The following is a 23,330-nucleotide window of genomic DNA, read 5'->3' as shown; positions in this document are numbered from 1 at the left end:
TTCTAGTGTGTGTGTGTGTGTGTGTGTGTGCAAAATATATACTGTATATGACTGATATATCATTTGAAAATATCTCCTCCTCTACTCTATGGTCAACTAATCTTCAACAAAGCTGGAAATAATACCCAATGGAAAAAAGACAGTCTCTTCAACAAATGGTGTTGGGAAAATTGGACAGCCACATGCCGAAGAATGAAACTGGATCATTTTCTTACACCATACACAAAAATAAACTCAAAATGGATTAAAGACCTACATGTGAGACAGGAATCCATCAAAATCCTAGAGGAGAACACAGGCAGCATCCTCTTTGACCTCAGCCTCAGCAACTTCTTGTTAGACAAGTTTCCAAAGGCAAGGGAAACAAGCAAAAATGAATTATGGGGACTTCCTCAAGATCAAAAGCTTTTGCACAGCAAAGGAAACAATTGACAAAACCAAAAGACAACCTACAGAATGGGAGAAGATATTTGCAAATGACATATCAGATAAGGGCTAGTATCCAAAATCTATAAAGAACTTATCAAAATCAACACCTAAAAACCAAATAATCCAGTCAAGAAATGTGCAGAAGACATGAGCAGACATTTCTGCAAAGAAGACATAGAAATGACCAACAAACATATGAAGAAATCCTCCACATCACTTGGCATCAGAGAAATACAAATCAAAACCACAATATCATATGGTTTCACTTATTTGTGGAGCATAACAAATAGCATGGAGGACATGGGGAGTTAGGAGAAGGGAGTTGGGGGAAATTGGAAGGGGAGGTGAACAATGAGAGACTATGGACTCTGAGAGACAATCTGAAGGGTTTGAAGAGGTGGGGGGTGTGAGGTTGGGGGAACCAGGTGGTGGGTATTAGGAAGGGCATGGACTGCATGGAGCACTGGGTGTGGTACAAAAACAATGAATACTGTTATGCTGAAAATAAATTTAAAAAATGATAAAAAAAAAATAAATTAAAAAAAAAAACCACAATAAGATACCACTTCACACCAGTCAGAATGGCTAAAATTAACAAGTCAGGAAACAAAAAATGTTGACAAGGATGCAGGGAAAGGGGAACCCTCTTACACTGTTGTTGGGAATGCAAGCTGATACAGCCACTCTGGAAAACAGTATGGAGGGTCCTCAAGAAGTTAGAAATGGAGCTCCCAGCAATTGTGCTACTGGTATTCACCCAAAGGATACAAATGTAGTGATCTGAAGGGGCACATGCACCCCAATGTTTATAGTAGCAATGTCCACAATAGCCAAACTGTGGAAAGAGCCCAGATGTACATCAACAGATGAATGAATAAAGAAGATACGGTACATATATAAAATGGGATATTACTCAGCCATCAGAAAATTGAAATCTTGCCATTTGCAACAACATGGGTGGAACTAGAGGGTATTATGCTAAGTGAAATAAGTCAATCAGAGAATGACAATTGTTATATGGTTTCACTCATATATGGAAATTAAGAAACAAAACAGGATCATATGGGAAGGGAGGGGGGAAAAAAGATGAATCAGAGAAGGAGACAAACCATGAGAGACTCTAAACTATAGGAAACAAACTGGGTGTTATGTGCAACAGATGAATTACTGAACTCTACCTCTGAAATTAATGATGCACTATATGTTAATTAACTGAATTTAAATATAATAGAATTTTTTAAAAAATTTAAGTATCCTTAAAATCTCTTGTTTCTTTCATTGTGTGTTACAAAATGGATACTTGCTATTCTTCACTTTTGTTCAGAACTAGTAGCAATTTCTTTATCATGATTAGTCTGGACAAGTTCTAGAAATATATCAATAAAAAGTAACTTTGCTCTCTAAACATTTCCATTTTTATGAGTTCCTTCCTCATTTATTTATTTAAAATTATTTGTTCCTATTTTAATTTTTAGTTTGTTTCCCTTATTTTTTATTTTAGATCAGGCATTTTATGGGACTATGAATTTTCCTCTGAGTACAGTTAGATCCCATCCCATATTTTTAATAAATCTATTTTTTAGTGTTCCATTACACATTTTTATTTTTAATTTCTTCTTGAATCCAAGAACTATTTTACAAGAATGCTTTTAATTTTTAAGGATTTATATTTCTCATCTCTTTCTAAAATTGATTTCTAGTTTTATTGCAAAGAGCATGATTTGTAGTTTTTGGAAACCTGTAATTATTTGATCATTTCAGCAAGAAACCGGAAGAAACTGGGAGTCAAGCATAATAGAGTTAGAGGGCATCATATCAGGCATGAATACTTTCTTTTATCTTTCTTATATTAAAATATCTTAAAATAAGTTTAGTATTTGCATAAGAAGGCAGATAAATGACTATTCTCTTTTATCTGTTTACTGAGAGTAGCTTCAATTTAAGTGTCTTTATGCTCAACCTGAGTTACAATATGTCTCAAATAACTCAATATGCTTACTTTCATAAACTGTTGAGGATTTTTGAGTTTTTTCTTTTTCACTTTTCCATACAAAGCTTTTTTTTGCATATTATTTATGTTATTTCTATTTATGTAACATAATTAAAATATTACTTTTGTTTGCTATAATTTGAATTTATTTTAAATATTAAAATTTTTATGTCTAAATTCCACTTTTAAGAATATTGTTTTTTTTTTTTTATTGTTATTTTGCAGAACATGATTGGAGAGTGGGCCTTACCAGAAGAAATGGTTGATAATATACCACCCTCCAACAATAACATATTGGGTCATGTGATTCACAGATTAGTTGAAAAATCTCATCCTCCTCAAGTCAAATCAACAGTACCAGAATTACCTTCATTTGCTATTAAAGGGTGCTTACTGGGGAAAACATTTAGTGGAAAAACCACTGCTCTAAAGGCTCTACAAAAAGGTAGAATTTCTTTTTTTTTTTTTTCACTTATTGGTTTCTATTTGCATTGACTGTAGCTTCAAATGTCTATGTATGTAGACAATATACATAAGAACCTGCTGATATATTGGAAACTCTGTCATCAAAAATTTTGTCCAAGACAGACACTTTTAGGATTGTAGAGTCATAAACTAGTGCTATCCCAAGCAAACCTGGGTATATGGATATGTTATATATTGGTGTGAATAGTATTAAGAAATAATAAGTTAGAAACTTTTTCTTATAGATTTTATTTACCTACCAATGAAGGGGGAAATTAATAATTTATAACAAATATAAAAGAAATCCACTTCAAATTATAAGTGTATTAATTCTTCACATTCATTGAGTTCTGTCTTTTTAATGAAGCTGTGGCTTTTTCTTTTGAAGCTCATTCAGTTAGAAGGCCAGGTTTCCATCTGTTTAATTACTTTTTACTCAGTTATACTTATTTTTTACTGTTTTCACTGGAAAACTCATAATTTGCAGAGACTATTAAGACCATCTTAAACTATTTCAAGGCAGACAAGAATAGATCATTCTTGAGATATTAAAAGGACCTCCTTGAAAAGCAGCTTGACAAAGACAATGAGATACCTGTTCACACCCACTAAGATGGGTATAATTAAAAAACAAAAGGAAAATAGCAAGTGTTGGTGAGAAAATGTTGATTGGAACCCTCCTCATACATTGCTTGTGGGAATGTAAAACGGTGTTGCCACCATGGAAAGCAATTTGGTGGTTCCTCAGTAAATTAAAAAAAAAGAATTACCATATGGCCCCAACAATTCCACTATGGGATATATACCTTCAAAGGTGTGAAAACAGGTGTTCAAAATAAATCTTGTGCAGGAATATTCATAGCAGCACTATTAATAATAGCCAAAAGATGGGGGGGGGGCTAATCCAAATGCCTGTCACCTGATGAATGGATAATAAGAGTGGTATTAATCTATGCAGTGAGATATTACTCAGTCATTAAAAAGGAGTGAGGTACTGCTATGAGCTGCAATGTGGATGAACCTTGAAAACATGATGCTGAAAGAAATGAGACATGAAAGGTTATATATTTTATGTTTCCATTTATATGAAATGTCCAGAATAAGCAAATCCGTAGAGACAGATGACAACTTAGTGGTTGCAGGGACAGGGATAGAGAGATAAGGAGTAACTGCTTAATGGGTACAGGGCTTTCTCTTTGAGTGATGAAAATTTTTTAGAACAAGATAATGGTGATGGTTGGACAACATGGATGACCTAAATACCACTGAGTTGTATGATTTACAGTGGTTAAAATGGTTAGATTCACATTATATGAATTTTACCACAATAAAAAAGAAGTGGCTTGATCCAAAAGACAGTTGTAGGAGACCCAAGAGACGGTGTTATTGGATGAAGCCAGCACAGAAGGATAGTTATGTCAATTTCCTAAATGAAAAGATATTAATAAAATTGTCTTTTGCACTTTAGACTTTCCTATTCAGATACTTTCTATCGACACTCTTGTCCAAGAAGCTATCAAAGCATTTCATGACAAGGAAAAGATTAGTGAGGCTCTGCCAACTGAGAAAGAAGCTGAAGAAAAGACTTTACCAGTTCTGCAAGAGAAGAGCAAAGAAATCCAGGCAAGTGTGAATTTAGTTTTCTTTTCTGCTCCTCATATTTTAGAGATTTGAAGCTGGATGGAATCTAAGAGATCTTCTAGACCTAAGGTTGGCGAAGTTTTCTGTAAAGGCCCAGAGAGAAACTACTTTAGATTTTATGGATCAAGAGACAAAATCAAGGTTATTATGTGGGTATTTATATAATGAGAGAAAATTTCTCCCTGACACCCCCATAATACACCCCAGTTTGCCCGATAGGTCATGCAGGGTGGTTGGCCCACTTCATGCCCCATTACCATCAGCTGGAGACTGTCTCCTGAAGAAAGAGCCACAGGCTGGTAAGACTAATAAGGGGATGAAGGAGCTGAATTGCAAGGGATTGGAGGAGGGTGGGGTATGAGTGCTAGAGGAGGGCAGTTCACCAAGTCATCAGCTCCTGGAGTGATATTTCATCACTGAGCCCCTGGCAGTGGCCAACAGCAGAGTATCCATTGCATAGTTAAAGACCAGTGCCAGCTTTGGGCGGTAGCTGAGGCAGATATTGGAGCAGAGCAGAGAAGGGGCAGAGGGGGATGCCAGGCTTGGTCCCCTGGCTCACAGTGCTTTTCCACAGAGGGATGTCCAGGGACCATATAAAGAATAGTTGGCTGGCTGAATTCAATCTGCAAGTAGATCTCAATTGGAGGGATGGTGGAGAAGGGGGAGGTCTTCCTTGTGGTTTATCTGTATCACATTCCCATCAATATCACATCTTGCTACATTGCATGAAGATTCTAAGGCAGAAAAATATAAAAATGTGGCTCCACCTTCAGACTCAAAATGTGGTCCAGCACCCTCAATTTAAAGGGGAGACAGTGGAGGGCCTAAGTATGAACTGGTTTACTTGTGGTCAGAAGGCTTGTTGATGAGTGCTGTGAGTGGAAACCCAGATTCTAAATCCAGTATTCTTTTTCCCTGCCATATGTTGTCTCTGCAATTGAACAAATTAGCAGAGAATTTAACCTGCATCATTTTCATGGGCTATAAGATAAATGCTATTTAACTACGAATTATGAAAATAACTGGCAGAAGGGGCGCCTGGGTGGCTCAGTCACTCAGTCGGTTAAGCATCTGCCTTCCTCTCAGGTCATGATCCCAGGGTCCTGGGATAGAGCCCTGCATCAGGCTCCCTGCTCAGTGGAAAGCCTGCTTCTCCTCTCCCTCTGCTGCTCCCCCTGCTTGTGTGTGCTCTCTATTTCTATCTCTCCCCTTTTCAAATAAATAAATAAAAATATAAAAAAAAAATTGGGAGAAGTGTGGACTGCCTCTTATTCTGTATTTTAATCAATTGGATGATAAACAATGTACATGGGTTTTCTTTTTTCCCTTGTAGCTATGACTGACACCGCTAAGACTATTCTTTCTAAAACGGTTTTCCATAAATGTTACCTCTTTCTCAGGTTTCACTATATTTTCAAAACAGCAGTTGCTGTATTTTATATAGAATTGAAGATCATTTGAAAGAGTACACCATAGGTTACTATTTCTGTAAGAATAGTACTCAAAATTTATTTATTTATTTTTTAGTCATCAAATTTTAATTGTTTTCAGAAATCATTCAGTTCTTCTTAACACCAATATTATAGAAAGATAGTATAAACCTTACTTATAGAAATAAAATGTTAAATATTATTAAAATGTAACAATGTTACAATTTCTCTTTCTCTGTGTGTGTGTGTGTGTGTGTATGTGTGTGTGTGTTTTCTCCCCAAAGGATCTACAGAATATATCTTCACCTTATCCAGTTTCAGAAAACACATTGCCAGAAATGGAAGATAAAACTATACTTAGTAAGTGAAATACCAAAACAAATCATCCATTATTTACATTAGGTAGGCAGACAGATAAATAATAAGTGCACACGTTATGTGAACACAAACTTGCTTTCAGGGAAAGAAAGGGGAGTTTTGCATAGCTGTCTACCTGGTCATTTAACAGACAGGGCAAGATACACACATAAGCCCCTAACCTTTGTCTACAACTACAGGTAAGAGATGAGTATTATGATGGAATCTTTCTATACCCTTTCAAGTAGTTGCTCTGTTTTGTTGTGCTTATGAGAACAGTCAGGAGAAATCCTCCCTCTTCCTGGCTTTGCAGGGAGACAGAATTATATTGTTTCTTCTCGCCTGTGCAGATCTAGGTGAGTGGCACTGCTCAGGATCCCTGCGAGCTGCTGCTGCTCTGTTCCCTGTGTTGAGGGAGGCTGCAAGGTCTGGTCTCTTGCACCCACCTGAAGAGTGGTTCCCTAGATAAAGTTAAGTTTATTTCCAACCTTGGGCAGGGCATATAAATAGAATCATTCCTCCAAACCTAATGAAAAGTTATCTCACTTAGGATCTGGGTTCTAGTCTTTTAGATGCTTTTTAGAAACATTGAAGGAAACAATGTTAAGTCTTAAATTTCTTTTCTTGACATATTTAACAATTTCCTCATTTTCTAGCGTGAATTTTAGATCCCCCTGAGCCAAAGTGATTATCATCATCACCCCTGAATGGTGTGGTGAACATTCTGGTCTAGAGAGGCTGTGGTTTCCATCTTTTAAAAGGGCATAATCTGTCCCTTATTTCAGTAATGTGTATCATACAAGGTAATTTGAATTGACTTTAAAACCATTCTAAGTATTATATGACATATTTTGTTACAAAAGTCCAGTTAATTATAAACGGACTCTGAAAACATTTTTTTCTATAGATTTTAACTAAAAACCCTTCTGACTTCTAGAATTTTCTACGTTTACACATGTTTATTACCTAGAAATTGATAATTTAGGAAAATAAAAATTAATGAATTAACATTTTAACAAATTTTCTTGAGAAACTTGGCTGGTTTTCTGAAAAGAAAATTTAAGCTGTATTTAAGTACTTCTAATGGTATTATTACGGGTGAGCCATAATGGAAGGCAGGAAGTAAAAAACTCCAAGCCACATAATGGCAGGATTTTAATATCTTGGAAGGAAGGTGAAGCCATGCTGTGATGATCTTTCCTCTGAGCATCTCAGGCGTGGCTGGATCCAATAACCCGTCTGTCCAAAACCATAGATGATCAAATACTAAGATGGTTGTTGGAAATAAATACTGGAGTTTGTTCTTACCACTTTTTTGTTGCTAGGTACTGAGACAAATAAAACTACAAAAGTTGAAGAAGTCAAATCAAGTGATAGTTTCTCTGAAGTAAGTACGATATTCTAATTTTGGCTACTAGTATATTGAAATATGTCGTGATTCATAGTTTTTTGCTATATCTTCAAATGGAACGAAATAGCAATGTGCTCCTCTTTCATTTAAAGTAAATATGATGGTAAAATATTAGCTAAATCTAATTTACTTAATTTTCTTTATATTCTTTATCTCTAAAGTGGTGGAAATTGCTATTCAGTTTTGCCAGGTAAGAAGGTATATGTGTGCTTTTTAAAAAAATTTAGTCTTGGGGCGCCTGGGTGGCTCAGTCGTTAAGTGTCTGCCTTCGGCTCAGGTCATGATCCCAGGGTCCTGGGATCAAGCCCCACATCAGGCTCCCTGCTCAGAGGGAGGCCTGCTTCTCCCTCTGCCTGCTGCTCCCCCCTACTTGTGCGTGCGTGCTCTCTCTCTCTTTCTCACTATCAAACAAATAAAATCTTAAAAAAAAAAGTTAGTCTTATGTCAAGTTTATATTTATGTATTTTTCTTTACCACTTAATTTATTACTTTTATTTCCTTTCCTACTCTCTTTACCTTTAAATAATTTTTTCCAGAATTTCTTCTTAGACTTAGTGCTGACTCTACAGAATTTTGTAGTAATCTCTGGAAGAAATATTTATAATTCACTGACTATTACTTCTAATGGAAACTAATATTTCCTCGTATATTGTTGCTTTTCTGTATATGGAGACATCTTTTAGTCATCAAATAGAATGTCCTGATTAATCAAGTGAGATTTTATCTGCTTTATTTTTATTACATTTAATTACCTTTATTATGCATTTCACCTTGAGAAACAATTTTATTGTTTTTATTTTATTTTTTAGAGGAGAGCCAGGGCAGAAGGTGAGGGAGAGGGAGAATCTTTTTGTTTTTTTCCAACTAATATCTTTTAAAATTTTTAAATTTAATTTCAATTTAATTAACGTATAGTGTATTATTAGTTTCAGAGGTAGAATTTAGTGATTCATCAGGTGCATACAACACCCAGTGCTCATTACTTCAATTGCCCTCCTTTTTTTCTAAAAAAGATTTTATTTATTTATTTGTCAGAGAAAAAGAGAGAGTACACACAGGGGGAGAGGCAGGCAGAGGGAGAAGCAAACTCCCTGCTGAGCAAGGAGCCGATGCAGAACTCAATCCCAGGATCCTGGGATCATGACCTGAGTCGAAGGCAGATGCTTAACTGGTTGAGTCACCCAGGTGTCCCATTAAGTGCCCTCCTTAATGCCCATTACCCAGTTACCCCATCCCCCCATTGGCCACCCCTCCAGTAACCCTGTTTGTTTCCTATAGTTAAGAATCTCTTACAGTTTGCTTCCCTCTCTGTTTTCATCTATTTTATTTTTCCTTCCCTTCCCATATATTCATCTATTTTGTTTTTTAAATTTCACATATGAGTGAAATCATTTGCTATTTTTCTTTCTCTGACGTATTTCACTTAGCTTAATATCCTCTGTATACCACATCTTCTTTATCCATTCATCTGTCAGTGGACATCTGGGTTCTTTCCATATCTTGGCTATTGTGGACATTGGGTGCATGTGCCCCTTTGAATCACTATATTTGTATCCTTTGGATAAATACCTAGTAGTGCAATTGCTGGGTCGTAAGGTATGTCTATTTTTTAATTTTTTGAGGAACTTCCAAACTGTTTTCCAGAGTGGCTGCTCCAGTTTGCTTTCCCACCAGCAATGTAAGAGCATTCCTGTTGGGAGAGAAGGAATCTTAAGTAGGCTCCACGCCCAGCAGAGACCTCAACTTGGAGCTCAATCTCATGACCCAGAGATCATGATCCGAGCTAAAATCAAGAGTTGGACGCTTATTTGACTGAGCCATACAGGCACCCCTAGAAAACAATTTTAGATTTCAAATATTTTAGATTTCAGGACTACTTAAAGATAGAAAAATTTGGGAAGGATATACCAAACTATAAATATGATAGCCATTGGGGAGGGAAATGGGCTTAGAGAAAGTGATAAAGGGGAATTTATAATTTAACTCCATATATTTACAAATACAATTAATAGAAATTAGCAGAAGGATTAAGCATATTTTTTATAAATGCCTTTATTGAGTTACAAATCCTCCAAATTCCATATTCAATTCAAAAGCGCTCACTTTTTTGTGTGTGCACTATTATAATTATCTGGAATATATCAGTGAACAGAAATGACAGGGTTCCTGGACCTTAAGGAATTTACACTCTAATAGAAAGAGACAGATAACAAACCATAAGTGCAGTAAATGAATTATATGATGCATTAGATGTTAATGAACCAGGAGGAAAGAAAATGTAGAGTGCAGTAAGGGGTAAGAAGCACAGGCCAAGGCCAGGGAGGTGGGGAAAGAGGGAAGATTACTGTATTAAGTGAAGTAGGCCTCCTTGAGAAAGTGAGGTTTAACAAGATTGAAAGAAGTTTGAGAGAAGCTGCCACATATGTCTGTGGCAGCGTTTCAGGCAGTGAAATAGCTGGGTGGCAGCCATGAGGCAGGAAGATGCCTGGCCAGTGAGGTGGATAATAGTATGGCATGAATGAGGTAGAGAGATGAGCAGGAAGGGAAAAGATCAGGTCAGCCTTATAGGCATGATTAGGACATTTGAAGTAAACAGGGAAACATTACAGGTTTTTTTTTGTTTGTTTTTTTGTTTTTTTGTTTTTTTAAGATTTTCTTTATTTGTCAGAGAGAGAGGGAGAGAGAGAGAGCACAGGCAGACAGAATGGCAGGCAGAGGCAGAGGGAGAAGCAGGCTCCCCGATGAGCAAGGAGTCCGATGTGGGACTCGATCCCAGGACGCTGGGATCATGACCTGAGCCGAAGGCAGCTGCTTAACCAACTGAGCCACCCAGGCGTCCCCATTACAGGGTTTTGAGTAGAGATCTAATATCATTTGGCTTACAAAATACTCACTAGTGGGTGATTTAAGAATAAGCTCCAGGGAATTTCCTGTTGATAGAGCAGCTCTATTGGACCAGCCCTTCTACAGATAACATTATAAATGCTGGACACGATAGAAAAGCAAATTATTTGAAGGCCAAAAGAAAATCATAAAAAGCAAAGAGGCAGACAGACAAGCAGCATAAACCAGCAGAAATTGCATGAAATTGGATCATTCAATGAAGGGAACTTCCCCGGGCAAGAGCTATGCAGGTACAGGTTATCCCAGAGACATGCCACATCTGTGTAGCATAGAACTCAAGCAGAAATTTCCATAGTTTCAATTGAAGGTATTAGAAAATGAAGGTTGGGGATGTCAGAGCAGCTGAAACATGAGAGGAAGATCTTGGAAAGGAGGGAACCACAACAGAGGAGCCTCAAAATCTACGTACACATTTCCCCTAATGCTTGGCTGACTCCAGAATTGTGCCAGACAATCAGTGTCTTCACCAGGGAGCATGCCCATTTAACTTTTTCCCCCAAGTATCAGATTCTGACTTTTAAATTAGCTGTACTCTACCATTCATTGTTTATTTTCACAGCTGACTGTGCGTGCTCGGCTTGGTGCAAAATCAGAAAAGTTGCTGAAGAAAGGAAAGAGCATTTCTGACATGTTGCTAATTAACATCTTGGTAAATGCTATTAAGTATGTATTTTTTAATCTACTAATATATTCTTTATCAGATAGAAGTAGAAAAAGAATAATGTATAAAAATCTTTTTTTATTTTTAAGATATGTTTTGTGATTTACATGCTTATATTTCACTTCCCCCACTTGACCAGTCTTGACTTCTCTCAGGCAGATGTGAATACAGGTCAGGTTCTATTCCCTGCAGGGAATTCAAGGAGAAGTTAGATACTTGGAAAAGCCAAGGGAAACATTATAGAGCAGAGGGACCCTAACTGTCTGGTCACAGGCCAGTGCCCTTCCTTGTTTAACTTTTCAGGAGGAGGAAGTGAACCCAGGGATCCAAAGGCTGGTCAGTGCCGGATAGGAAGGCAATGAGAGAAGAGAGGTTGCCCTAGAGAGAAGGAGATTATATTGTTTACTATGTGAGTTCTAACAGAAAAAGAAATGAAGTCATAACTTTTAATGCAAAAATCAGAATCTCAGTTTTGCATAATTAGGGATTTAGAAGAGCAGAATTGAAGTTTTTTCCCTTTTCATACCCTTTTTCAACTTAGAGACCTAAAATAATAATTCTTGGAGCTCTTATTCTCTATGGAGGATGCTGCTCTGAAAGCAAAAACCCAAAAAATACTCCTCACGCTCCAGCAACTTATTATCTAATTGAGATAAGGAAGACTTATTTGAATATTTCTCATTCAAGAAATACAGTAATTATTAATTGTAGAGCAAAGTGAATGAGAACCAGGGGAGTTCAGATTAGGCATTTCTGGCTCCATGCTGGTTTGTGGGGAGTAAGAGGAACTCTCCAGATTGGCAATGTGATTATCCACGGTGTGCTAAGCTTGATGCTGGGTTTTTAAAATGAATCATTTCAGTTTATCCTTATAACCGCCCTGTGAGGTATGTTGTCCCACTATGTGTAGATGAGAAACAGGTTTAAAGGAGGAACTGCCTATGAACACAGGCTAGAAAATGCAACACATTCTCCTACAGTGAGATCAGTTTGTTTGAAGTAAATGGTTCAAGAATGGGAGAGATAAGACACTATAGGGAAGAAAGTTGTGGCCAGTTAGTTCTAAATACCATTTTATGGCCTCTGGAATAGATTAGGAGGGAGCAGGGACCTACAGAAAGATTTTAAGCAAAGGAGTGATTAGGGTACATTAATAGGCCTAATTTTAGCAGTAAAGTAATAATATTTGTGTGGAAGGAGGTTACCGTGGAGTTAAAGGAAAGGTAAAGGCAAAATTTGTTGTATTGTTACTTCCAAAGTGTTTGTATCTATCAAAATGTTAATGCCGTGTCCATTTTCCATTTAGTGAGATACCTGTGGATCAAGGATGGGTCTTAGATGGTTTTCCAATGACGTTAAACCAAGCAAAGCTTCTGGAGGAAGCTCTCACGGGCTGCAACAGAGAGGTCCTAGAACTGGAGGAAAAGAAAGCACAGATATCCACATTGGCTATTGACCCTACAGCCTCCAAAGAAGTGCCTTCTCCCCCTTCTGCACTTGATTTTGTCATGTTATTAGATATTTCAGATAATTCCTCGCTGGATCGCATGAATGACACAATGAGTAAGCTGGACACTTTTTCCTTTCTTTCAATCTTCTTTTTTATATTTCAGAGCTCTTTGTTCATTCCTTCTTTGACTGAATCAGCGAATACTCCCACTTACAATTATAAGTGGTAATAAAGAATCCATTTCAGATTTCCACAGAATTATCTAGCAGAGCACATTTCCTCTTGCTTTAACTAGTGGCGTTCAGCACTGCAGAGAACTAGCAGAGAATTCTATGCTACCTGCATGCATCTCACTGAACCCTTCCCTCAACTTGGCAGCTCCCCTGGCACAGGGACGCCCTTTTTGAGATTTGCATGCATGGAGGAGCTTCTTGTGGCTGTCTAGTAGACCTTGGTGGGTCACCCTAATGAAGGTCATAAACCATATCTGTTCTGCAAGCAAGGGTCTGGTAACCTCCTTCCTTGAGATTATGTGTGAAGTCAGAGGAACAAGTATCAGTTGACTGAAATCCTCACATGGTGGAGTTGAACAGTCTTTCCAACACTCACAGTTTATTTAACTACTTTTTGGCATTGAAATGAAAGTATTACTTTATTCCACAAATTAAATACTTATGGGAAAAGCACTTCTTGAGCTTTGTCTTTCCAAGTTATGAGATGTTTGACCTTGGAAAAGTTACTTTGTGATTCTAAACCCAAGTTTCACAATCTATATAATAAAATGCCTCATTGTATTGTTAGAGATATTAAAGGAAAACTTTCTTTACCCAAAACACTTCTGACACCAAATGTGTGGGTTTCCTACACAACCCAATTCTCCAGTTCTTGGAGAGACCAACTGGGTATTCTACAGTTTAATTCCATTCTGGCACTAACTACTGGGAGTTAGGGCAGACTCTATAGGTTAAGGCCTCAGCCCCACAAGGCTGCCCCCAACTTTACATGCAATTTCAAGTAGTAGATTCCCCAGGTTACCCACACTTCTAACTTGGCTACAAATTGCCAGTTTCCGTGACTCTTCCTCAGGTTTGAATTTTCTTTAATGGCTCATAAAACTCTTAGCACTCTTACTGTTACTGATTTATTATAAAGGATATCATAAAGGATTCAAATGAACAGCCATATGAAGAGGAATACAGTGCAAGGTCTGGAAGACTCTCAAGCTCAGGAGATTTGGTCCCCATGGAGTTCGGGTTACACTATCCTCCTGGCATGTGGATGTGTTCACTATCACAGAAGCTCTCTAAAGCCCTTGGTTTAGAGCTTTTGTGGAGGCTCTAAAAAGCATGATTGATTAAATAATTGTCCACTGGTGATTAACTCAGCCCCCAGCCAGGGAAGTTATATCTCATAAACCAAGAAAGGACAGAATTTCAAAATCAAGTCATACTATTCCCATCCCGGAATAGTAAAGGCTGGGGTCCTAAGGCTCAGGCTGGGGTGTGGGAGCCCAGTCTCTAGGTTTGGGTACAACAAGCTGTGGAGAAGCCTAAAGAATGGTGTCACAAGGAAGCACTCTACAGCCAAAACCCAGTGGGATCAAAGGCTGAACATCAGGCTAGTCAAGGCTGGGGCAGAGAGGAAGGGACCAGACTCAAAGGCAATAGGCTGGAAACCAGGGAGACGCATGGAGAGAGAACAGGCAGTCTAGGAGCACAAGGCTGTGTCAGAATGGGAGACAAATTGGATGTCTGGGTTTTTAGCCAGTGCCTTAGTCCTTTGGCCAGCCTGAGAGGGAGCAGCAGTGTTCGTAATATAGAGAGAGGTATAGAGAGGTTTTGGGCGTAGGCTCTGTATGGGTAACTTCTCTAACACTAACTGAGAAGAAATGGGAGAGGTTTCCAGGGCTGATAATGTTTATTCATTGAACTGGATGCTCTCTTCAGTTTGTGAGGTCATTGAGCTATATATTCATATATTCATTCTTTTCAGAGGGTATAGTTCAACAAACAGTTTAAACATTAAAAAGAAGTCCAGAAAAAAAAAAAAAAGTCCAGAGCCTAGAGTCAGATTGACTGGAATCAAATCCCTTCTTTGTCATTTATGAGCTGTGCAATTTGAGGCCCATTACAGAATCATAATGTTGCTTTTCAAGTTATGTTGTGAAAATAAGATAATATGTGTAAAAGTATTTAAGAATTGTGTGCCAAATTTTACTTATAAATACAACAGAGAAATCAAGTAAGATAAGGACTGAAACATGTCCATTGACCTTGATGTTTTGGTGACTAGAACAAGAGCTATTTCAATGGAGTAGGGGAACAGGAAGGATGGTCTTGGGTGGACTGAGGCATGAATGGGAGGTGAGGAGGTGGAGAGCATGAGTGAAGATAACTCTCGAGAAGCTTATCTCAGATTACCTATCTATCTGTCTAGCTATCTGTTTATCTACCTATATATCTATCTCTTATTTATCTATCTACTATTTATCTATCTACTCAGCTGATTTTTGAGCCAAGGAATTAGTGAGGTTACAAGTCATGAAATGGCATATTTTCCTTCAAAGATGCCTACCAGTACAAGTGTAGACTTGGAAAGAGAGATAAATATCAGCTAAGGCTGGTGTAGCTGATGGACACAAGTTGAAATTGTCAGATGAAGAAGAGAAGGTGAAGTGTTCAACCATGTAACTCAGGTTTGCTAGAAAATAAAAAGCCAAGATAATGCTGGTAAATTTGGAAGAAAGGATGTAGGAACTGAGTGATGTTGGAAAGAGTCATCAGCTACATGGGAGTGCAAGAAAGACAAATAGTAGGACTGTAGGTCATTAAGATTGCAGAGATGGAGCCATTCAAAGTGATCACAAAATTCAGGATGTGGACATGGTCTTGGAGAGAGAGTGCCACAAGTGGAGAGAAGGGGAAGGGACCAGTGCCAGGGTGGAGTTGGGGAGAGAGGCAAGCTGACTGAAGTGCTGAAGTCCATGACAAATATGAGATAGTGACCATGAGATGTTGCAGGATAGCACCTCCTGAGAAGAGCTCCCACAGCACCCATCACAGACCTCACTTATCTTTGGGTTTTATAAATAACTTAAAAGCATTATTCTGTATTGCAAATCACTTCATCTTTTTCAATCCTAAATGTAAATGGAGACAAACTGATCTCTGTATCCTGTGAGGGTCCTCCATTTTCCTGAACACGATTAGATCACCCTTCAGTGTTCCCTTGCATTGACTGAATTCCTTTTAATCTAGTTCAAGGCCCTCTTCCTTCTTTATGATTTTCCATTTATTCTAAGTTCATGAGTTTTCTGGACTTTGTACCATTCAATCCTGAATAGGATTCAATCAGAGCTGTTGAAGATGTTTTTGTTTTTGGTCTCTTGTGGTCGGTTTCTTTAGGTCTGCCTTATAAGGAAATAGCACAGAGTCTAGAAAGAAAGGTAATTTGCTTTATTGGAATGTAATATACTATCAACAAATAATTTTTACATATGTTTGACTTTATGGCTGCCCTGTTATTTCATTCTTAGTCTTTATACCATAGTGTTGATTTTCTCATTATTTCCTAGTTTGTTATTCATCATGACACACCACTTTTCATTCTCACCTCTTCAGAGTCAATTCTGAGATCCTATGCATTGAAACTACAGCTCCTCTTTAATGTTGTATAGCATGTCATTTTCTTCAGTTGCCAAGGAAAATTTGAATCTGATTCCGAAACTGTATGCTTTCAACATGTTGCTAATATTTAGTGAATATTAGAACAATGGCAGGATCATATCAATTGGTTGTCTGGCATCAGTAAATTTTAGCAGTGCTATTGCAACTTTGGTTTAGCAAATTATCTAATTAAATAATTTTTATATCATAGCTGAAGGATTTCCAAGTGAAACTTCTCATGGAGCCATCACTCAACATGTCACTCCTGAAAACCAAGCTATGGATGAGGACCAGAATTTAAGAGACCAGATTCAGCATAGGTTAGTCTAAAACTCACTGTCCTGCTTCTTACTTCTTGCCCTTTGAACAGACTGACCATCAGTCACTTTGGAATCATCAGATCTTGGGGAAAAAAAAAAGATGTATTTTCTAGCATTCAGCCTTTTACAAGTAAAACAAAGCTAAAAAGTTTTGATGTTGAGTGAAAAATTTATATGCTAGCTTCTGTATTCAGAGCACAAATCATCATGGACTGGGAATGGAAGAATTAAATCAGGTAACACTTCCCTTTATGGTTCATTACATGGGATCCTAATTTAGCCCTCATTCAGCAAATGCCAGTGAAGATCATGATATTTCAAAGAGCTAGGCATCCGACCGGAGTATAGTTTAAAACAACTTCCATTACTAAAATGATGTTATACAAAAAAAACAAAAGAAAAAATTCCCCCCAAAACAAAAACACCCTTCTCTTGGTTGTGCACAGTTTATTCATTGGAAGAGAAAACTTAGACAATTTTATGAAACCTGGAGAAGTCTAAAACTAGGAGGTGGGCCAGAGACAAGTAATTATCTATATTAATTAGCTAACTAACTACAGTTAAGTTTATCTATCCATAAGGAAGATAAGACAGTTTCAGGAATCATCCCAAGATTATTTTTGAGTCAAGCAAGTAAGGCTGAGCTATTCACATTTACGCAAAGATTTCTTTGATTTCTGTCTGTAAGAGAAAAACAGATGACCTCAGGCTATAGCTTAGGCTGTAGCTACCATGAGAAGTGTGTGCTCAGAGTTAATTCTACAGTGAGTGCAGGCGATCTTCCTGTAGATTTCCACTTAGTGAACCAAACTTACACTGAAGGTTTCCTAAAACGGTGGCCTTTTCAAATCTTCTTTTATCCTCACACATCTCAAAAAAATATGGCCTGATGGTATTAAATAATTTCTTCTTCAAAATAAATAATAATTCATTGCCTGTATATTTTTTAGACTTCCTTTTTCAGTTTAACTACATTGGCAGCTCATATTTTCATTATGAATGCCAAGTTAATTATACCTAATGTTACTCAAATATTTTAATTGGTATATGTTATTATACAATATTTTTGCAGGATTATAGGCTTCTTGGACAACTGGCCATTATTGGAGCAATGGTTTACAGAGCCAGAAAATATTTTGATAAAAATCAATGCTGAAGTAGATAAAGAGGCTTTATGTCACAAAGTAAAAGAAATGTTTACGACTGAAATGACAAAAAAAGAGAATAAAGGTAATAACATTTCTTTATAATTTTGAACTTATGTAACTAAAATGTGTGGTTTTAATGAGTTTAGGAAAAAATGAACATGCGATTGCCAAGTTCTCTATTTTATTTGGGTTATACTACCTACAAGTATCTTCTCCTCCTGAATTTAGCTCTCTGCTGCAGAGATTTCTAAATAAGAGATTTTTCTGTATTTTAATTTAATCAAAATGAAAACTGAAAGTATTTTTCATGAGGAAAAACAATAGATTAAGGATGTTATAGAAAAGAGTGAAGATTTCAGTATTAAACTTAGGAGTTAACCCTCCTTTGGGATGAAATCCTAGACAGTTTATTTCCCCCAAATCTTGATGTGGCGTGAGTTCATTGATTATTAACTACTTATTTTATGAGCCTTCTTCTGGAATACATCTCATCACATTAAACCATCCTGACCTCTTTCCTTCTTCATTCAACCAATAACAATTGCCCACTAGCTTTTCATAGTATTATTGATATTTATTATTGAAACGGATCTTGGGCTAATACACTGCTAAGGCCAGATTTCAGTGGAGAAATTTACCTTTGCAAAATGATATGAAAAATAAATCTTTCCTTTTATTTATCGGTCACTGCTAATTGTATTGACAACTGCAGCTTCTTGGCATAATAAAAAAGTCAAAGTTAGTAACACCACAAGGATTCTAAAACTGCCTTGATAGCCTGCTATCTCCTATCACTATATTCATGACCTAACCACTATAATGTATCAATTAACTGACCCCAAAATAGCACATAGGTGTAAGCCATAAATACCATGAGGTTCCAGGAGCGTATGCTTAGGAAGACAAGCTCCCATGTCCAGATGTCTCCTCCCAATAACCACCCATGTGAAGCTCTCAGACAAAACAAATACCAATCCATATATTATTTAAGCAGCTTAATATGTTATTTGACAGAAATTAGGCTGGAGGCTAGAGGAAACCACCCACAGTGATCCTAGAGTCTTGGTCGGAAGGCAAAAGCACCACAATTCTAAGCTGTAGCTTCAAACATCTACAGGTTAGAATCGGATTGTTGTTGCCATTTGTCAGACTCACTTCAACATCTTCCTGAAGATTTTACGTTCTAATCACTGACTACATTAACAACTGCCACTTATTTAAGATTTACATTCCTATGGGTTAATCATTTTAACAAATATTTTATCATTAAAACCATTGACCTAGCCCAATACTCTGAATTAAATGTCCTGATTAAGTTAAGAAAATTAAAAAAAAATAAAAAATAAAAGGATGTGGTATTTCTGTATACATTGAGGTAAAACATGACCCTTGTATACTTTTAAGTAGGGAAAAGCTGGTTATATATAAAACAGTCCTGGTTTTGTTTTTAAAATGTATGTTTTTAAAAAGTATGTCTCTGTACTAAATATATATGCATAGGAAAGAATCTGGCGGTCCAGATGGTACTTATGGTGGAGGAAGACTGGGTCAGAGACACTACAGGCAATTTCCCTTTCCGCTTATTTGTCTAAATTGTTTTGGACTTTTGCAAACAATATTTCTGTATTACTTTTATAATCAGAAAAAAAAAACACCTTACTTTCCACTTTGAAAAAACATCTAATAGAATAAAGCCTCCTTGCTTGCTGAATTGAAAGGAATAATCTAAGGGCAAAGGGAATAGGTATAAAAAAAGTAGCCACACAGGAGTGAGGGTATGCATTGCCTGTGGTGCAGTCAGTGACGTTGTGGCCATGTCCAGCGAGGAGGGCTGGGAAGGCTGGGGAGGCCAGGGCAGCCAGGGAGGTCGCGACAGGAAGGGTGAACCTGAATGGTGAGAGGCAAAGGGCCAAACCAGCAAGAAGAGCCTAGAAAAGCACGAACCAGCCGTGTTCTGCTCCTTCAGGTCCTCAGGCTGACCGGCTCCTCTATCCTACTCAGCCCTCCATTTAAAACTTCAGAAGCTGCCCCCCAGCACTGCTGATCTTCTTTACTCCTTTCTGTTTATTTTCTCCATAGCACTTACCACCACCCCTTCTATAAATGAACTTACTCAGCATGTTTATGGTTTACCAACCACCACTAAAATGTAAGCTTCAGAGGGCACCGATTTTTCTCTTCTGTTTCACTGACCTATCTCTGGCGACCAGAATTGGGCCTACTCTTGTTTTTACTACTTATCAGCTGTAAGTGGTGGGAGTCTTACCTCATTGTTAGGACCCTTCCTTTCCTTCAGAAACAGTTCAAGTCCAATCCATAGTTGCTGCTTGAGTTAAAGAATTGCTAAGAAGACTTGAGTACTAAGCACGCTTCTATGTACTTTGCATGCTTTTACGCCCCAGAAGTCTGGAAGGCACAGTTCTTTCCCCTTCTGTTTCCCTCCCACCCCCAAGGCTTCTGTCAATTTTTTTCACCTTCTCTTCATGCATTCTTCACCTTGGTTTTCCACTGTTAATTTTGAAGTAATCCTTTATTTTCCTATTCCACTACCTTAGCTACAGCTAGCTTGTCACTTTTACACTTGGCATCCATGTCAACAAGACTTTTTACCAGCTACACACACGTGCACACATCGTAGTCATCATCATCGTCATCGCTGAAGAAGACAATATTTCTAACCAGGGAAGTCTTCAAATCCTAGCTTTAAGGACTGGATGATTTAAGGGAGAGCCTTAAAACTGGTATTTAAACTTAAATGAGTATGGGCAATTTTATATTAATTTAGGCTTATCTTGGTTCAAGTAAAAAAATAGGTGTCTAGAGTCTCTAATAAGGGTCCAATCTTATTATCTATTTGAAGTTAAAAAGAAATTAGAAGAAAAGGAAGCTGAGAAAAAAGAAGAAGTTCCGTTGGCTGAGCCTCCCCCTTCTCCTCCTGAGCCAGAAAAAGAGAAGGAAACCCCTTCAAAAACTCCTCCTGAGAAAGGAAAACCACCACCAGGTGATTGACAGAATAATTTATAATCCTGTTTGCCAGTTTCTTATCTTCACTTAGAAAATAATTCTAAATTGCACTTACTTAGATTCAGACTTAGAGCAACCTCAATTGTATGAAACCACGTTACGTGCTCAGATGGAAGTGGAAAAGTCCTTAGTAGCTAAGAGCGTGGAGGGAACATGGAGTCCTCATACCCAGTTCTTCTGATTCGAATAAGGCCACAGATTAGAACAGGAAGGGCACAGAGAATAACCAGAAGGAACTTAGAGCAGCTCAAAAGGACAGACGTCTGTCTGTGGAACTGTAGACTGATGCTTTTGTAGAGCGAGAACATGTTCAGAAAATGAGAGGTAGTAAAACCAGTTGTTCACAAGAATAAAGGAACAAATCAACAGCCTTCATCAGGGTCTAGAATTCATATGTAACTTCATTATCTGTGTGAGTACATGTGATAATAAAAGGATAGAAATGAGCACCTGGAATCTCAGGGAAATGTATATGGTTGTAATTTATAGTATATACACTTAAAGAGTTTGTGTAGGGAGTACTTTTTAGCTTAAGTTCTTTCTACACCCTTAACCATGAAGGACCATTAACTTAAGGGGTAGACAATAAACGTAATGACCAAAGTGAAGTGCTCAGTTGTTGCAGTGCCCGATACTGGTAGCATGTTAGTATCAATCTGGTGCTATGTATAGGAAGCAAATATGGTTCTCGTGTCTGGTTTTAGCTTTGTAAGTAGCTGGCTGTGCATTACCACAAGTCTACCCAGGAATCTTTGATCTTGTGTCAGCATCGTATTTTCAAATTCCAGAATCTTTGTGCTTCATGGACATTTGAGATGGATGTGAATTTTTAATTGAATTTATTTATATTAAACAAATAAATTTGAAGACCTAAGTAACATATATCATGTTCTATTAAAGACCATTGTATTCCAATAAAATGGGGTTTGACTAAAGGCAAAACACACAAATTCTAAAGAAATGTTTTTTTATCATATGAACAATAAAAGCACAAAACCATGAATTAAATATATACGCCCTTTTCCCACTACCTCATTAGGAATTAAAAAAAATTCAGAGGTCTGGAGGAAAAATAGAAATCTTTAAAATGCTGTTTAGAATTGGGGAGAACAGTTTTCACAGTGACTCGAGTAAGCCTAGACTCATCCAATATAGTCTTTTAAACTCTGACCTTGCTGTCCTACCATGACCTCCCTCCCCCTCTGTCTGGTGGCAATCTGGAGGACCTGTGTACCTGAGCCATTCCCCAAAACCAATCTCTCGCGTTCCTGGTTATAACACAGTTCAGTCTTTAAGTTTCTGAAGTTTGTTTGTGATTTTAAATTTGTATTCTTGAGCGACTGGGTGGCTCAGTCGCTTAAGTATCTGCCTTTGGCTCAGGTCATGATTCTAGGGCCCTGGGATCAAGTCCCACATCAGGGTCCCTGCTCAGCGGGGAGCCTGCTTCTCCCTCCCCCACCACCCCTGCATGTGCTCTCTCTCTCTCTCTCTCTCTGTCAAATAAATAAATAAAATCTTTAAAAAATAATAATAAAAGATAAAATTGTATTCTTGAATACTGTGCATGGAAGGAATAATAAAGCTATTGTTGCTTAAAAGAGTGCTTGCATCTGTCTCTTTTTTTCACTGAGGAGAGGCCTAGTACCTGATCTTTAAAAACTTATCCACGTGTTAATCTCCAGGGGCCTAATTACTACCTTCCAACAATAACGCCCTAAGGGAAAGAGAGCTCAGTGCTTGTGGGCATCAAGGGGGCAATAGAGGGAGGCAATGAAATGGGCGGCTGCCCTGACAGCTCAGGGAAGCTTACTGAAGCAATTTTAGGAAAGTTCCTGGCAGGTTCGTTTATTTTTATATAAATAATTAACAATTTTTTTTCAAATTAAACGTTTTCAGAAATGAAAGCCTAAGGCTTCTGAACATGTCCAGCTCAAACACCCAACTACAATCTTTAGAAGTTGAAATGAAAAGAGGAATTATTTACCAAATTATTTTTTAAAAAATCGGGGTGGAAACAGAGTAAAGAAGGAGGCATAGGGCCCTGAGTAGTCCAAACAGTCATTTTGTCCCTGTATGATTCTGCACTGTATGTAGTTCTACATTTTATACCAAATGTACTTGGGATTAAATTTGAAGGAGTTCACAGTTGCATTCCATTAAAGGGTCTATTATCAAATCCACTATCAAACTTCAGAATTTAACTTAAAACTAGAGTTGTCAGTGTAACAGAATATAGTAGTATTATAGCCATGCTGCTATTTAAAAATAATTTTTGAGATTTCACATCTATTTTAGAACTGATTAAAAAGAAAAAAAAAAAAAACAGAGTAGAATTAGACTTGCCCTAAATAGGACTTGCCCACAATACTTTATAAATTCAGTGTCCTTTATAAATTCAGGTATCTCTGTTTGTAATTTCTTTTCTCTGTTGCCTT

At 37.5% G+C, this 23,330-nt stretch overlaps 1 protein-coding gene across 1 annotated transcript in view; it reads left to right on the top strand.

Annotated features, from left to right (window-relative positions):
• The window catches only part of LOC111141169 (sperm flagellar 2), a 178,375-nt gene that overhangs the window by 80,097 nt on the left and 74,948 nt on the right, over positions 1 to 23,330 (top strand). Inside the window, exons 11-19 of the mRNA XM_022493539.1 lie at positions 2,645 to 2,864; positions 4,353 to 4,507; positions 6,240 to 6,315; positions 7,638 to 7,699; positions 11,187 to 11,290; positions 12,595 to 12,851; positions 16,615 to 16,723; positions 17,796 to 17,953; positions 20,732 to 20,872. Of these exons, the coding sequence (XP_022349247.1) occupies positions 2,645 to 2,864; positions 4,353 to 4,507; positions 6,240 to 6,315; positions 7,638 to 7,699; positions 11,187 to 11,290; positions 12,595 to 12,851; positions 16,615 to 16,723; positions 17,796 to 17,953; positions 20,732 to 20,872 (1,282 nt within the window). The remainder of the gene's footprint in view (positions 1 to 2,644; positions 2,865 to 4,352; positions 4,508 to 6,239; positions 6,316 to 7,637; positions 7,700 to 11,186; positions 11,291 to 12,594; positions 12,852 to 16,614; positions 16,724 to 17,795; positions 17,954 to 20,731; positions 20,873 to 23,330) is intronic.

The sequence above is a fragment of the Enhydra lutris genome, unplaced genomic scaffold (assembly GCF_002288905.1).
Source record: "Enhydra lutris kenyoni isolate GAN:26980312 unplaced genomic scaffold, ASM228890v2 scaffoldscaffold5, whole genome shotgun sequence".
NCBI classification, from domain to species: Eukaryota; Metazoa; Chordata; class Mammalia; order Carnivora; family Mustelidae; genus Enhydra; species Enhydra lutris.
This window is presented reverse-complemented; position numbering and strand designations above follow the sequence as displayed.